A 14,308-nucleotide genomic window follows, 5' to 3' on the forward strand; every position below is an offset into this window, starting at 1 on the left:
TCTGGAATACAAAATCTAAACCATATTCTGAAGCTTGCCAAAAAATTCAAGTGCTTAAGGATCACACCTGATGAATAATCTTTTCCCCTTGTAATGATACCATTTGGGGATAAAGATGCATCTGAGTAGTCAGCAAAAGGCCCAAAGAGCTTATAAAGAATCAGCTATGACCACAGGCCATTTTTATTCTTACACAGTTCGAGAAAGCAGGCCTGCTGGATGGGAGCCCGATGCAGCATCCGTCTCTGGCAGCCCACCAAGGGTTCAATAGAAGGGAGATTGCTTATTATGCAGAAACAGGGATTGTGGAGCACCTGGCAGGCATTCAGTCATCGGTCTGCATTCAGCTGGATCCAAAGAATCTTGCATCAGGTGGCATGAGGCAGCACCCTCAGTCAGATGGCAGAAGGTCAATGAATATGTTTACATTATTAATAAAGGCTATTTTTACTACCAAGGGCAGATGGGTGATAACTGATTATCAGTCTCAGGAAACTCAAATGCCTCCTTTCTCCTCTAGTCCTCAAAACGGGGACATGAAATGACATTGCATTACTTTCTATTGACTTTTGAGAGGGACCACAGAGGAAAATAAAGGCATTTGGTGGGAATTAAGGGATCTTGGGTGCTTGTAGGGGTTGGGGATATTTTCATGAGTTCTCACAAGTTTAGAGGCCTTTTTGCATGGGTCTGGAGGGAGGAGGTAACTGGAAATTGTGCCAAAAACACTTCAGAAGAGGTAAATGATAGGTTTGGTGGTTATCAACTTATTTCCCATATTTTCTATTTCAGTCTCAAAATGTATTCTAGAAAAACAATACTTTTAAAACTTAAAAAGACAAGTTTCTGTTCCATTAGACAAACTCTGACAGTCTGTACTTAATTTGAATCTAGCAAAGTGTTATTGGCTATAGCTCATGAAATCTCTGGCTTCTTTTCCATCTCCAGTACCACTTTGTTATGTTTACAGTCTTTGTTGAGATACAAATACACACAAACTGAAGAGAAAAACTGTTGCAGTGACATGCAGCAGGCAGTGACCTGAAGACATTGGCAAAATGCTTTTTTATTAATAAAATTCTACAATGTTTGCTTATTGAGTCAACCCATAAAACATAAGACACATTCACCCAAACTCATCTCCCCATCCCTATATAAAGGCACAAAACAGAAATGTTTTTGACATTCCTCTGGAAGGAACATGCTATCATTTATACACAGAAGGCAGGCAATACATCAGAAGGGTTTGAGCACTTCAAAGATTATAGGGCCATTCCTTAGTATTTTATTTTTTGAATCCTATTTTGGCAAGATTATTCTCAGCAAGGAAATCCACTGTCTACCTTTCAGTGGCTCTCAACCTGTGGGTCCCCAAGTTTTTTGGCCTCCCAGAAATCCGAGCTAGTTTACCAGTTGTTAGGATTTCTGGAAGTTGAAGGCCAAAACATCTGGGGACCCACAGGCTGAGAACTACTGCTTGTTCTTTCCAGTTTTGCCAAAATAATCACAGCATACTGATTTTCTCTACTTGCTCTGAAGGATCTCACTCTGATCCCACCCGGCTGAGAACTTCCAGCCTTCTTTCTTGTTCACCTCTCATTAACCCAGGCAAGAGCTGGACTTTGGTAGCCAGCTTATAGAATTAGCAGAGACAGAAGAGTTGAAAAATGCAGGCACTTGGAATTGGCACAAATTCAATTTCTCCCTAATTTTGCATTTCTCAAAATATCTGCACAACCGAAGCATGGAAGGACACTTTTTGGCTCCCAAATTCCCCATCCAACATGTGCGTTAGCGATACTGGTTGGTGGATTTTCCAAGTTGTAGTCTCAACATAATAACCTTTCCAAGCTCTATCCTATGCCATACATACGTCTATATCCATTCTTTGTAAGAAATTTCCCATGGGAAGATACAAACTGGCTTATCTTCTTTCTAAAAATGGCAAAATCTTTCCCTTTTAAGGCAGCATTGGCAGCAAAGGCAATGTGGAAGACCTTCCAGCTCATTGCTAGTTCTTTGGCACGGTATCTTTTTTTTGTCCAAACAAAAGGAATAGGTGACATTTATTTATATACTTGTGCTTGCTTATTCAATGGCTAAAACATTTTAGAAATCAAAAACAGAAAACCTGCAGTTACAATACAGCATTTAAAAACAGTGTCTAGAATGGGTTCTTTCCTGCTTTTTGGAGAAAGCTTCTGTTCTGGCTGTAAAAAGTCTATATTTTTTTAAGAATACAGAGAAAAACACAAGCCAGTGCAGAGCTTGGTAAGTGTACACATTTCCCATGTTATAACCAGAAGGGTTTCCTTCCAGTACATTTCAACTTTGATCCCAAACAATCTTCAGCTGATGAAGTCCAAGGTTATTGCATGATTCACTGTCAGCCTGTCTATGCATCCAAACCAAGACAGACACTTAACTCTTTAGGAACACCATGAAATTTTTAAACAATATCCAAAATCTTTTTCCCCCAATGTATGTTAGGTCTAAAAAGGTTACATTCTACATATAGCTTACAAAGTCTGGATTACAATGCACAGAAGAGCACCCTTTAATATATCTCTTACTGCAGGGACACCATAACTTACATGTACATATTGGGGAACCATGCCTAGATATCTTTCAGACTACATAATTATAACACTATGGTCCCACTTTAATATCCTATAGTATCCTGGGATTTGTAGTTGGTAGGTGCTCTCTCACTGAGAACTCTAAATGTCCCTCTCTAAACTGCAAATTCAAGTATTCCACAGGATGTTGCCAAGGTAATGAAAGTGGAATCATAGCGTTATAATTGTGTTGTCTGAAAGGTGCTTAGACCCTGATCTAGACATGGCTAGGAAAGGGCTCTTAGGACCCTTCCACACAACCATATAACCCAGAACATCAAGGTAGAAAATCCCACTATATCTGCTTTGGACTGGCTTATCTGAGTTCGCATTGCCATATATTCCAGTTCAAAGCAGATAATGTGGGATTTTATTCAGCTGTGTGGAAAGGGTCCTAGATTCATATTTACAGAACATGTTGCTTGCACAGCCCCACTGTAGTCACTCTGCTAACACTGTTTAAATTGTCAATAGCTCTGGATTACAAAAAGATGAAGTCACAGTAAGACATGGCTTTAAGATGTGAATAGCCAAGCATGGATTCACAAATGTTATTCTTGCCCAAACATCCCTTCATGTTGGGGGTTCTACCAGCCAAAGCAGTAGTCACATAGCAGGCTCCATTCAAACAAAAAGCAGGTGCTTTGTACTACTAAAGTGCCACTGCACCAGTCATAATTTGCAATAGTTACATTTGGTATATGGGTGTCAACCTATATACTTTCATATACTGTAGAACACACCCTCTATATCACATCAGGGTGATAAAGAGGGTGTGTTTTGTAGTATTGTTTTCTCAGAACTCCAGATAGAAAAGAATCCAACAATACAAGTCTGATAAAGAGAATTTATAAGAAAGCATGGAAATCCACACTTTTGCTTCTAAAAGGCAAATTGATAATTTACCCCATCTCATTCAAGGGATTTTGCCATGAAAATTTCTATCATAATTCAGGAACAATAACAATACAATAGTACTTATAGTACAATACAATGAGTAAGCAGGCTTTTAAAGCCTGAATCTTACTGATTAGTCCACACTTGAGTAGACTCATCGAACTGTGAATTAATGCATAAGTAAACTCTACTCATTCAACAAATCGAACAATGGGATGCAGTCCTTAGACCATGATTCACTAACCATTTAACTCAATAAGGCACCAATTAAGTAGTGATTGGATTGTTCCCTCTATTTTAGCAGCTAATTACCCAAAATGTGTGTTCTTCAGGCAGAGGGTGAGTTGCGGTAAAGTGACTGATAGCTTAATAAGCCACTTAAGGTTGTAAAAGTGCATTAAGTTTCAAAGTGAACGCAAACCCAAAACTGGAGACATGGGGCACCCAAGTGAAAAGGATTACGCTAAAAGTGACAAAACAGGATCTATTGCGACAGTTTTTTGTCAATGTGATTCATCTCAAAGGATCGCTAAAAAGGGAAGCTTTCAAATACTGAGCAAACAGATGCACCAATTTGCACGTTCCAAGGGTGGTCAACTTGATACATGATAGTCCACAGCTTGTTTTAAATCCTGCTAGTACATTTCACAAAGGCACTGTGCACAGCCAACTATACATACTAAGCCTTGAATAGCTTTTTGTTACTATAATTTTCAGAAATAACTTTCCCAAAGTCTCGAAAGTAGGGAGACAGTCCAGACTGAGCATCTAAATTTGAAGAACTAGCCTTCTGTACTTTCAACACTTCTATGGCAGACAGAATTCCATCAGAAAAACTTCCATCCACCTTCTTTTGCACCTTCTTACAAGCCCTGGGGCCCTTCTATCTTAGGCATAGGAAGAATTTTGAAGTCAGTGAGTAATGGAGGTTTCAACCCACTCTGAATTGTGTAGGACACACATAACTCATACCTTTCGCAGACTCTGAGAGCACATATGGTCTGATTTAGCTAACATGTTTAGTCTAGGACAGAGACTCAAAACCTTAGTGCAAACCAAACAAACACACAAAGTTCCTTTCAAAGAGCTCAGACTTTCTTTCCAATTCTGTCAAGACTGGGCTATCTCCCAACATATTGCTCCAAGTTTATGTCAGTGACCACTGGGTCCCTTAGTGCTTCCTACACAAAGTGTCCAGGAAAAAATAAAAGGTACAAGTCAGAAATAGCTTTTTCAGGTTGCAAACTTTTGCCCCTGTGGAGACATTGTCCTCCTGGAACAGCAAACTCCCTCCATCCCATCTCTCTACATATGAAGAAGGGGAAATATATTACAACAATGTCACTGTATTCACTTGTCAACTCCATCCACCCAGTTGCAGGGACAACTGCACAATCAAGGCAAGAGGATTTTGCCTTTATCTCCGAGGCTGGCCATTACTGTCACAGTATCTTCTTGCTGGTGACATTGTATTGGAACAGTAACCCCCCTCCTTTCCTTCTCTTTCGATAAGAAGAGGGCCCACATCACTGTATCCATTTCTCAGCCCCATCTGCCCAGTTGCAGTGAGCTGTTTGGCCATTACTTTCACAGTTGTTCCTGGAACAAACTCCCATCCTTTCTCTTTATATATGAAGAGGCAAGGATATCACACACACGTCTCTGTATCTGCATGTCAACTACATCCACCTAGTTGCAGGGAGTTGCTTGGCACAATCAAGGCAAGGGGAGACCCCGTTATTTCGAGGCAGTCCCCAAGTTACAAACAAGATAGGTTCTGTGGGTTAGTTCTTAAGTTGAATTTTTATGTAAGTCGTAACAGGTACATTCCAGCCTCTCTCTCTCTCTCTCTCTCTCTCTCTCTATCTATATATATATATTTATATAGCTTTGGATAGCATAGGGACGGGTCAACACCCCTGTGGTGTTCGTTTGGCTGTTCAATAGACTTCACCTCACTTACTTTCCCTGCGATAATTGGATTTCGGAAAAAAAGTGGCTTTTTGTGGAAACAAAGATTAGTGATAGTGGAAACACACCTTCCCCATGATCACTCTTTCAGGAGCAAATTTCCCTTACCTATAAAGCCCTAAATGGTTTGGGCCCTGCTTATCTTCGTGACTGTATCTCTTCCTATGAACCAGCGTGGGCTCTAAGATCTGCTTAGGAGGCCCTCCTCTCACTCCCTCCTGCCACAAGCACGGTTGGTGGAGACATGGGAGAGGACCTTCTCTGTGGTGGCCTCCCAGCTCTGGAACTTTTTCCCCAGGGAAATCAGATTAGCCCCCACCTTGTTCACATTCCGTAAATACTTGAATACTTGGATGTTCCAACGTGCCTTTGAATAGTTTAGCTTGCAACCATCCCTTTCCAGCCTTTATTTGTTGTTCTGGTTCTCCAGCACTTTATTCCCAGCCCTGGTCCTATTATCCTGTGGTTTTGCCCAAGCCCTGCCCTTCCCTAGTAAATCAGATTATGCCCACTTTTCGATTTTCTGATGTTGATTGTTGTATTTTGATGATGCTGTTACATTCTCAGTTTTAATTCTATGAATCTTATTGTTTTGCTATGTATTTTAATTTTGTACTTTGAACTCTGTTGATTCTGGACTTGGTCCCAATGTAAGCTGCCCTGAATCCCTTTGGCGAGATGGAGGCGGGTTATAAGAATAAAGTTATTATTGTTATTATTATTCTCTCATTTGCTATTGTCTCACCCCCGCTCTTAACTATGATTTGTATGCAAGTCAGATATTTGTAACTTGGAGACTGCCTGTACTTTCATAGTATCTTCACACTGGTAACAATGTTTTGGAAGTTGCACTGTCCTTTCTCTCTTAATATATGGAGAGGCAAATATATCACACAAACATCCTTGTAGCCACAAACTCCGCTCCATCCACAAAAGTCGCAACCATCAAGCCAAGGGGAAAGTATTTCTGATGATGTACTGGAACAAAAAGCGGAAAGGATAACATATATACTCTTGTATCCACATCTCAACTCTGTCCGTCCATGTAGTTGCAAGGAGTTGCTTGGCACAATGAAGCCCTTAGGGAAGACCTCTTTATGTCTCTTCTCGGTGTCTTCTCACTGTTTTGTCATCATGAAAGGCCACGTGGATCCAGAATAGGGCTGCATAGTCGCTTAGACATACTGCCTCTTGTCCAGGACAGATTGCCCAGGTGAGGAAACTCCATTTCTCTGGCCCGCACTCCTCAACTCTGTCCACCTGCTTGTACAGGAAAGTGCTTGGCATCATCAACTGCTTGGCACAATCAATGGGAGGGAAGACAGATCGCTTTGTGTCTTCACTGGATGAAACCCAAAGGCACAGGCTGTTTTGAGGGATCCCCTCACATGGTAGAATCCTAGAGTTGGGAGAAACCCCAAGGGCACCTAGTCCCACCTCTTTCGGCCCTATAGGGACATAGACTCAAATCATCTAAGGGAGGAGGCTGAAGTGCAGAAGGCGTTGTGGGAGGGCTGAAGCCAATGGGGATTCCCCAGTGCCCCTTGTCCTTGGTCTCGGGGCTGGTGGACGCTGCCAGGGAAGCCGCAGGGTGTAGCTGGTGCCTCCACTGTTGTCCCAGTGCTCCTCTTGAGACAAGTATAGTTCCAGAATAGGCCTGCCTAGTCACTTGGACATACTGCCTCTGGAAGGCAATCATCCTTGCTCTCCTGAAGATGCTCCACTTCTTGGCTCCATCCACCAACTTGTGTGCAGGGGAAATGCAGGAGGAGGCTGACCCCTTTGTGTCTTCCTCCTGGATGAAACCCAAAGGCACAGGCTGTTTTGAGGGATCCCCTTGTATGGTAGAATCCAAGAGTTGGGAGAGAAGAGACCCCAAGGGGATGGAGTCCCACAGCTCTCTGCCCTGCAGGGACCTAGGCTCAAAACATCCGGGGGAGGAGGCTCAAGTGCAGAAGGTGTGGTGGGAGGGGTGAAGTGCAGAAGTCATAGTGGGAGGGGTGAAGCCAGTGAGAGCCTCGAATGCCCCTTCCTTTCCTCCTCGTCAGTCTCTGGGCTTGTGGGCACTGCTGGGAGGGCTCAGGGTGTAGTTGGTGCCGCCCTTGTTGTCCCAGTCCTCCCCTTGGGATAAGAATAGGTCCAGAACCAGCCTGCCTAGTCTCTTGGACATACTGCCTCTGGAAGGCAGTCATCTTTGCCCATGCAAGGATGTTCCACTGCTTGGCTCCATCCACCCGCTTGTGCTCAGCCCAATCAAAGGGTGGGGAGACAGACCCCTTTGTGTTTTCACTGGACAAAATCCAAAGGCACACGCTGTTTTGAGGGATCCCCTCGAATTGTAGAGTCCTAGAGTTGGGAGAGACCAGACCCCAAGGGCATAGAGTCCCACAACTGTCTGCCCTGCAGAGACATAGGCTCAAAGCATCCAGGGGAAGAGGCTCAAGTGCAGAAGGTGTGTGGGGGGGGGGAGGGGTGAAGTGCAGAAGGCATAGTGGGAAGGGTGAAGCCAGTGGGGGCTTGAAAGCTCCTTCCTTTCCTCTTCTTCCTCAGTCCAGGGTTTGTGGGCACTGCTAGGAGAGCTCAGGATGCTCCATTTCTTGGCTCCATTCACCTGCTTGTGCAAGAAGCTGCTTGGCCCAAACCATCAGAGGGAAGTCAGATCCCTTCGTGTCTTCACTAGACGAAACTCAAAGGCACAACCTGTTTTGAGGGATCCCTTTGAATGGTAAAATCCAAGAGAGGAGAGAGGAGACCCAAAGGCACGGAGTCCCATCAAGTGCAGAAGGTGGTGAAGCCAGTGGGGATCCCCAATGCCCCTTCCTTTCCCCTCCTCCACCTCCTCCTCAGTCTTGGGGTTCGTGGGCACTGCTAGGAGGGCTGAGGGTATTGTTGGCACCGCTGCTGTTATCCCAGTGCTCCCCTTAGGACAAGTATAGGTCCAGAATAGGCCTGCCTAGTCACTTGGACATAACTTCCTCTGGAGGACAATCATCCTTGCTCACACGAGGATGCTTCCCTTCTTGGCTCCATCCATTTGCTTGTCCAGGAAGCTGCTTGGCATTTGGGAGCTGTGAAGCCAGTGGGGGCCTTGAATGCCAATGCCCCTTCCTCTCCTCCTCAGTCTCGGGGCTCGTGGGCGCTGCTGCTGTTGGCGGGGCTGAGGGTGTAGTTGGCGCCCCCGTTGTTGTCCCAGTGCTCCCCTTGGGGGCTCCGGCAGCAGACGGCGAAGCGGACGGCGGTGCCCTCCTCCAGTCCCGGGGGCAGGCAGAGGCTGAAGCTGAAGCGCTCCACGGAGGAGGAGGAGGCGGGGTCCTGCGTGGGCTCGGGGGAAGAGAGCGGCGAGGCGGCGGCGTCGAGGAAGGAGAGCCACTCGTTGAAGGTGTAGCGCACCGTCACCTCCTTGGGGCCGGGGCCGGCCTGCACGCGCACCACGCCGCTGGCCTCGGAGGGCGCCCCGGCCACGCAGCTCCCGGAGGCCTCCTCCAGGCTGACCGGGCCCGGGGGGCAAGGCTGCGGGGGAAGGGGAGGAGGAGGCTCCAGGAGGAGGAGGCGCCGCACGGGGGGTGGCTCGGGGGGCGTGGCGGTGGCGGCGCGGAAGGAGGCGCGGAGGGAGGCCAAGGCGGCGCTGAACTGCTCCAGGTCCTTGTGTCGCATCGGGAAGCTCTGGAGGCGCGAGAGCACGGCGGGCGGCACGCGCGGCTCCTCGGCGGCGCTGAAGTGCTTGACGCTGGCCAGGCACAGGCCCAGCGCGTCCGCGAACTGCACCCGCTTCTTCGTGCACTTGGCGCAGCACCCGGGCGCCCCTGCCGCCGCCGACGAGGAGGAAGAAGAGGAGCCGCCCCCTTCCTCTCCCTCTCCCTCCTCCTCTTCTTCTTCTTCCTCATCGCCTTCCCTCCGAGGGAAAGTCGGGCTGGACGGCAAGGAGCGCGAGCGCCCGCGGCGGCGGCGCAACTCCCGCAGCGCCGCTTCCTCCTCCTCCTCTCCCACTTTCTCCTCCTCCTCCTCCTCCTCCTCGTCTTGCGTCCCTCTCCATGGAAGGGCCTCTACCAGCTGCCCCAAGCCCAGCACCGCCGAGCCCCGGCTCTCCATGGCATGGCGACCCTACTCGCCCCGCTCCATTCTCGCCTCCAGAGTGCCCGGAGAGAAGGGGGCGCGCCGCTCTCCACCGCCTCTTTGCTCGGCCTTCCCTCGGGGTGCGGGGTGGGCGGGGCTGCGTGGGCGGGGCCTCCCACAGGAACCAATCAGGAAAGGCCTTGCCCCAGGGAGTGGAGTCGCTCCCTCCCCACTCCCTCATTTCCTCAGTGGAAGCTTCTGCTCTGCCTTCTCTCAGAGAGCGGGGTGGGCGGGGTCGGGTGGGCGGGGCCTCACACAGGAACCAATCGGGAAAGGCCTTGGCCGCGAGAGGGGAGGCACGCGCTGCTCCAAACTGAGAGCCCCTCCCATCCGCCTCTGGAAAAGAGACCTCTTTGCTCTGCCTTCTCTCAAGAGCGCTGTGGGCGTGGCTAGTTGAGCGAGACCTCTCGCAGGGAACCAATCGGGAAAGGCCTTGGCCAAGAGAGGGGAGTCGCTCCCCCCCCTCCCTCACTTCCTCAGTGCAGGCCTCCGCTCTGCCTTCCCACAGGAACCAATCTCGAAAAGCCTTGGCCGGGACAGGGCGGGCCCAAAGCGCCCCATTCGCCCGCCTTCCCCTTTAAGGGCCTTGACAGAGAGGGGCGGCAACCGGGGAGGAGGGGTAAGTGGGAGCCTTCCCTTTCTCCCTCAAAGAGGACGTGACAGGGAAGAAGCAGCCCTAGGAAGCCACCGCCCACTCCGCCTCTCCTGGTGGGAGTGGGGATTGTGCCCCTCCCTCTCCGTCAGCGTTGGGCCCAGTTCTGGGCTGATAACCTTACAAATCTATCTATCTATATATAGATGCTCTATTCGTTTTGAGTGACATCATAACTCAGAATCCACTGGACAAATTTCCACCCAATTTGGCCACAAGACACCTACTAACCCAAGGAATGACCATCACTTAAAAAAATATGATTTTGTCATTTGGGAGGTGTCGTTGCTGCAATTTATAGTTAACCTGTAATTAAAGAGCATTCCCAACTCCACCAAAGATGGAATTGAACCAAACTTAGCATACAGGACTCCCATGACCAACAGGGTTTGGTGGGCATTGACCTTGAGTTTGGAAGTTGTAGTTCACCTACATCCATGGAGCACTGCAGACTCAAACAATGATGGATCTGGACTAAACTTGACACGAATACTCAATATGCCCAAATATGAACACAGATGGAGTTTGGGGGAAATGGACCTTAACATTTGGGAGTTATAGTTACTGGGATTTATAGTTCACCTACAATCAAAGAGCATTCTGAACCCCACTAACAACAGAACTGGGTCAAACTTCCCACACAGAACCCCCATGACCAACAAAAAAAACTGTTTTGGGTAACCCTTCTGACACCCCCTCACAACCCCCCCCCCCAAGAATCCCAATCCCCAAGTTGAAAAATATAGATATAGTATAATAGATTTGAAAGGGACCCCTAAAGAAGGACAATTATATTTTTGCATGTTCCAGAGTAGGCAAAACAGACAATCTCTACATAAACACTGATAAAGAAACAACAAGAAATACTGTTTACCCACAAGCAGAAAGAAACTACATATATTAGAAACCAACACTTTCTCATTACTTGATTTTCCAGATCAGCAGCAACGCGCGACAGGGGACAGCTAGTGGTTTATAAACTTGTCTGCGGGGCTAACCAAGGCTGGGTCTACGTTGCCATAGAATGCAGCTCAAATTGCATTATATAGGTCAACTCCCACAATTCCTAACAGACGGTAGCCTGTTAGGAATTGTGGGAGTTGAAGTCCAAAACACCTGGAGGGCCCAAATTTGCACATGCCTGATCTAACTACACTACATAACAGTGTAGATCCAGCCAAAGGTGGTCTCAAAAGGTCTGCCAGTCCCTACATTTGTGATACTACAGACTCCGTATCACACCAGATTTTATTGAACTCCAATTCCCATCAACATTAGTATTTATGATATTTATATCCCCCACCAATCTGCCTTCTGAGATGACATAAGGAAGGATGGTTTATAAACTTCACTGCCAGGCTCACCAAGCGGAGCTCCAATTGGTCTATGAGTCTTAACTCTGGCCCAAAGTCCATTACTGTTGTATCTATATTTATTTATACCCTGCTTTTTCACTCCACAAAAGAGACTCAAAGCAGCTTACATTAAAAGCATTTCAATACAGTTTAAAATCTACAAGAATATAACATTAAAACAGAATGAAACATCAATGGCATTTTTTAAAAAACAATTAAAAACCATAAACCCACTTAAAAATACATATAAAGCTGAAACTGCAAAGTTCATTAGGGAATACTTCTGTAATAACACAGAATTGAAGAGGCTATATCACTCCAAGGGTTATTGAACTCCAATTCCCATCAGCATTATTAGCATTAGCATTGTGTGTATGTGGCCTTCAAGTCATCTGTTGACTTATGGCAACCCCATGAATTTCATGGAGTTTTCTTAGGCAAGGAAAACTCAGAGATAGTCTTGCCAGTTCCTTCCACTTAAATAAAGCCTGGTGTTCTTCCAAGTAGTAAACAGTTCTGACCTTGCTTAGCTTCCAAGGGCAGACAGACTCTGCTGCCTTTAGATATTGCTCCTCCTCCTTGGTTTCCATAGTGCCATCACTATACATGGTGTTTCAGCAAAAGAACGAAGCAGTTTGCTATCGTCAGACTTCCAATCTAATTGAGACAGAAAACAAAAGGGGGAAGGTGATGAAGTCCAGCAGATACATATTGCCCTCTTCTCTCACCAAGGTCAGGGAAGTGGCAGTTGAACGACAGCATTTCATCTGCTGCTGGGCCTGAGAATGATGTGAAGAAGGATAGGATGGCAGCTGCGGAGAAGTCTATATATGGACCACCAAACACAGCATTGCCCAAACACAAATCAAGGAACATGAAAGGCACTGCAGACTAATTCAACCAGAGAAGTCAGCCATAGCAAAGCACCTGATGGACCAACCTGGGCACAGCTTATCATTGGAGAACACAGAAATGCTGGACCACTCTAACAACCAACATGTCAGACTACACAAATAAGCCATTGAAATCCACAAGCATGTGGACAATTTCAACAAAAAGGAGGAAAACATAAAAATGAACAAAATCTGGCAAAATATTGAAAAACTCTAAAATCAGGACAGTAAATAAAGAGCAACATTCAAAAAATAGGAATTCCAGACAAAAATCAATCAGGGTGAGCTAATACCTCCCAACAAAGGATTCCTTCAGCAACTACCCAGGCTTTGACGCTGCAAGGCCAATAGCAACATTCACACTTGCCTCCAACAGACAAGAGTTCTTTCTCCTACCCTGGACATTCCTAGGTATTCCACATATATATAAATCCCACTTGCCTACTTGCCAATAGACCCCTCTGAGGATGCCTGCCATAGATGTGGTCAACATGTCAGGAGATAATGCTTCTAAAACATGGTCATGCAGCCCAGAAAACTCACAGCAACCTGATGGGATAGCAGTTTGTCAATAGTTGCCCACTCCTGTAAGGAACCCCTAGAAAGTTAGTTGGGGAAGTTAGTAGTTAGGCTTTGTTGTCGTTGTGCTTGTCTTCAAGTCTTTTAAATTTATGGCAACCCTAAGGCAACCCTATCAGAGTTTCTTGTCAGGATTTGTTCAGAGGTGGGTGCGCCTTTGCTTTCTGCAGCTGAGGGTATGACTCACCCAAGGCCATCCAGTGGTTTTCCATGGCCAAGTGAGAATCCAAATTCTGGTCTTCAATACAGTCCAATACTAAAACCATTTTACTATGGTGAGTCTTTTTAAATCACACATATTAAATCCTCAAAGAGAATGCAGGTGAATACTAGGAACTGAGTAAATGTTAATTATTATACTATAGTACTTGTTCTGTGCATGATAATCCTATCCTTCCACATAAAGCAAAAGTCAATTATGGAGCTACCATCCCTTGCAATGTATCTCTAAAATTGCAAAATTACAGAATGTAGATTATATCAATGACTGCTGAGTTTGCAAATAATGTATTTCCATTTTATGCCCAGGCTTGCTTGAATACATTGCTTCTCAGCAGTAAGTAAAAGACACATTCCAAATCCTTAGAAATACTGTGTGTATATATATATATAATTTTTTCTTTAGGTGGTCTCCAAACAAAACACCAGCACTGAAAAATAGCTCTGGCCATCACCTGGACTGCAGATTAAAATGTGTCCCAAAGTATGCCTCCAGCTCTAAAGTAGAATCAAGTTAAGAATGTCACCCCAGGATTTACTAGAGGATTAACGCTCACTGAAAGCACATCCCTTGATGTTTATGTAGAAGTTTATGTTTATGTGGAAGTTGCTGGCATTCATAAATTCATTAAAGAGCCAGTACAATGTACACATGTAGTGGTTTATTGGACTAGGATTTTGAGGTGACCAGAATTTAAATTTGTTCTCAGTTATGGAAACCACTGGGTGACCTTGGACAAGTGATGCTTTCTCAGCCTCAGAGGAACGCAAATGAAAATCTCCTGCCAAGAATCTAGCCAATAAAATCCTATGGTATGATATCCTTAAGCCAGAGTTGAACTGAAGGCATGTAACCGTAGCACATTTCACTGCCTATTACTTAGTACTAGCTTGGGTACTTGGCATTGTCCGGGAAACTTGAAAAAGTATTTTTAATGGTACAAAATGCATAAAATTATGGGTGAACTACAACTCACATCATGCCAGATTCACCCCAAGAAACTCCATCAG

General features: G+C 45.9%; 1 protein-coding gene across 1 annotated transcript; it reads right to left on the reverse strand.

The window, feature by feature from the left end:
- Positions 1–1,048: 1,048 nt before the first annotated feature.
- On the reverse strand, positions 1,049–9,750 carry PPP1R3G (protein phosphatase 1 regulatory subunit 3G). Its single transcript, XM_060774772.2, has one exon. It carries the CDS (start codon positions 9,573–9,575, stop codon positions 8,604–8,606), a length of 972 nt encoding a protein of 323 aa, XP_060630755.2. The 5' UTR covers positions 9,576–9,750; the 3' UTR covers positions 1,049–8,603.
- Positions 9,751–14,308: the final 4,558 nt, after the last annotated feature.

Source organism: Anolis sagrei, chromosome 4, assembly GCF_037176765.1.
Source record: "Anolis sagrei isolate rAnoSag1 chromosome 4, rAnoSag1.mat, whole genome shotgun sequence".
Classification (NCBI taxonomy): domain Eukaryota; kingdom Metazoa; phylum Chordata; class Lepidosauria; order Squamata; family Dactyloidae; genus Anolis; species Anolis sagrei.

Excerpts from the sequence above, each read along its gene's own strand:
- PPP1R3G (XM_060774772.2), bottom strand. The coding sequence starts at position 9,575 with ATGGAGAGCCGGGGCTCGGCGGTGCTGGGCTTGGGGCAGCTGGTAGAG.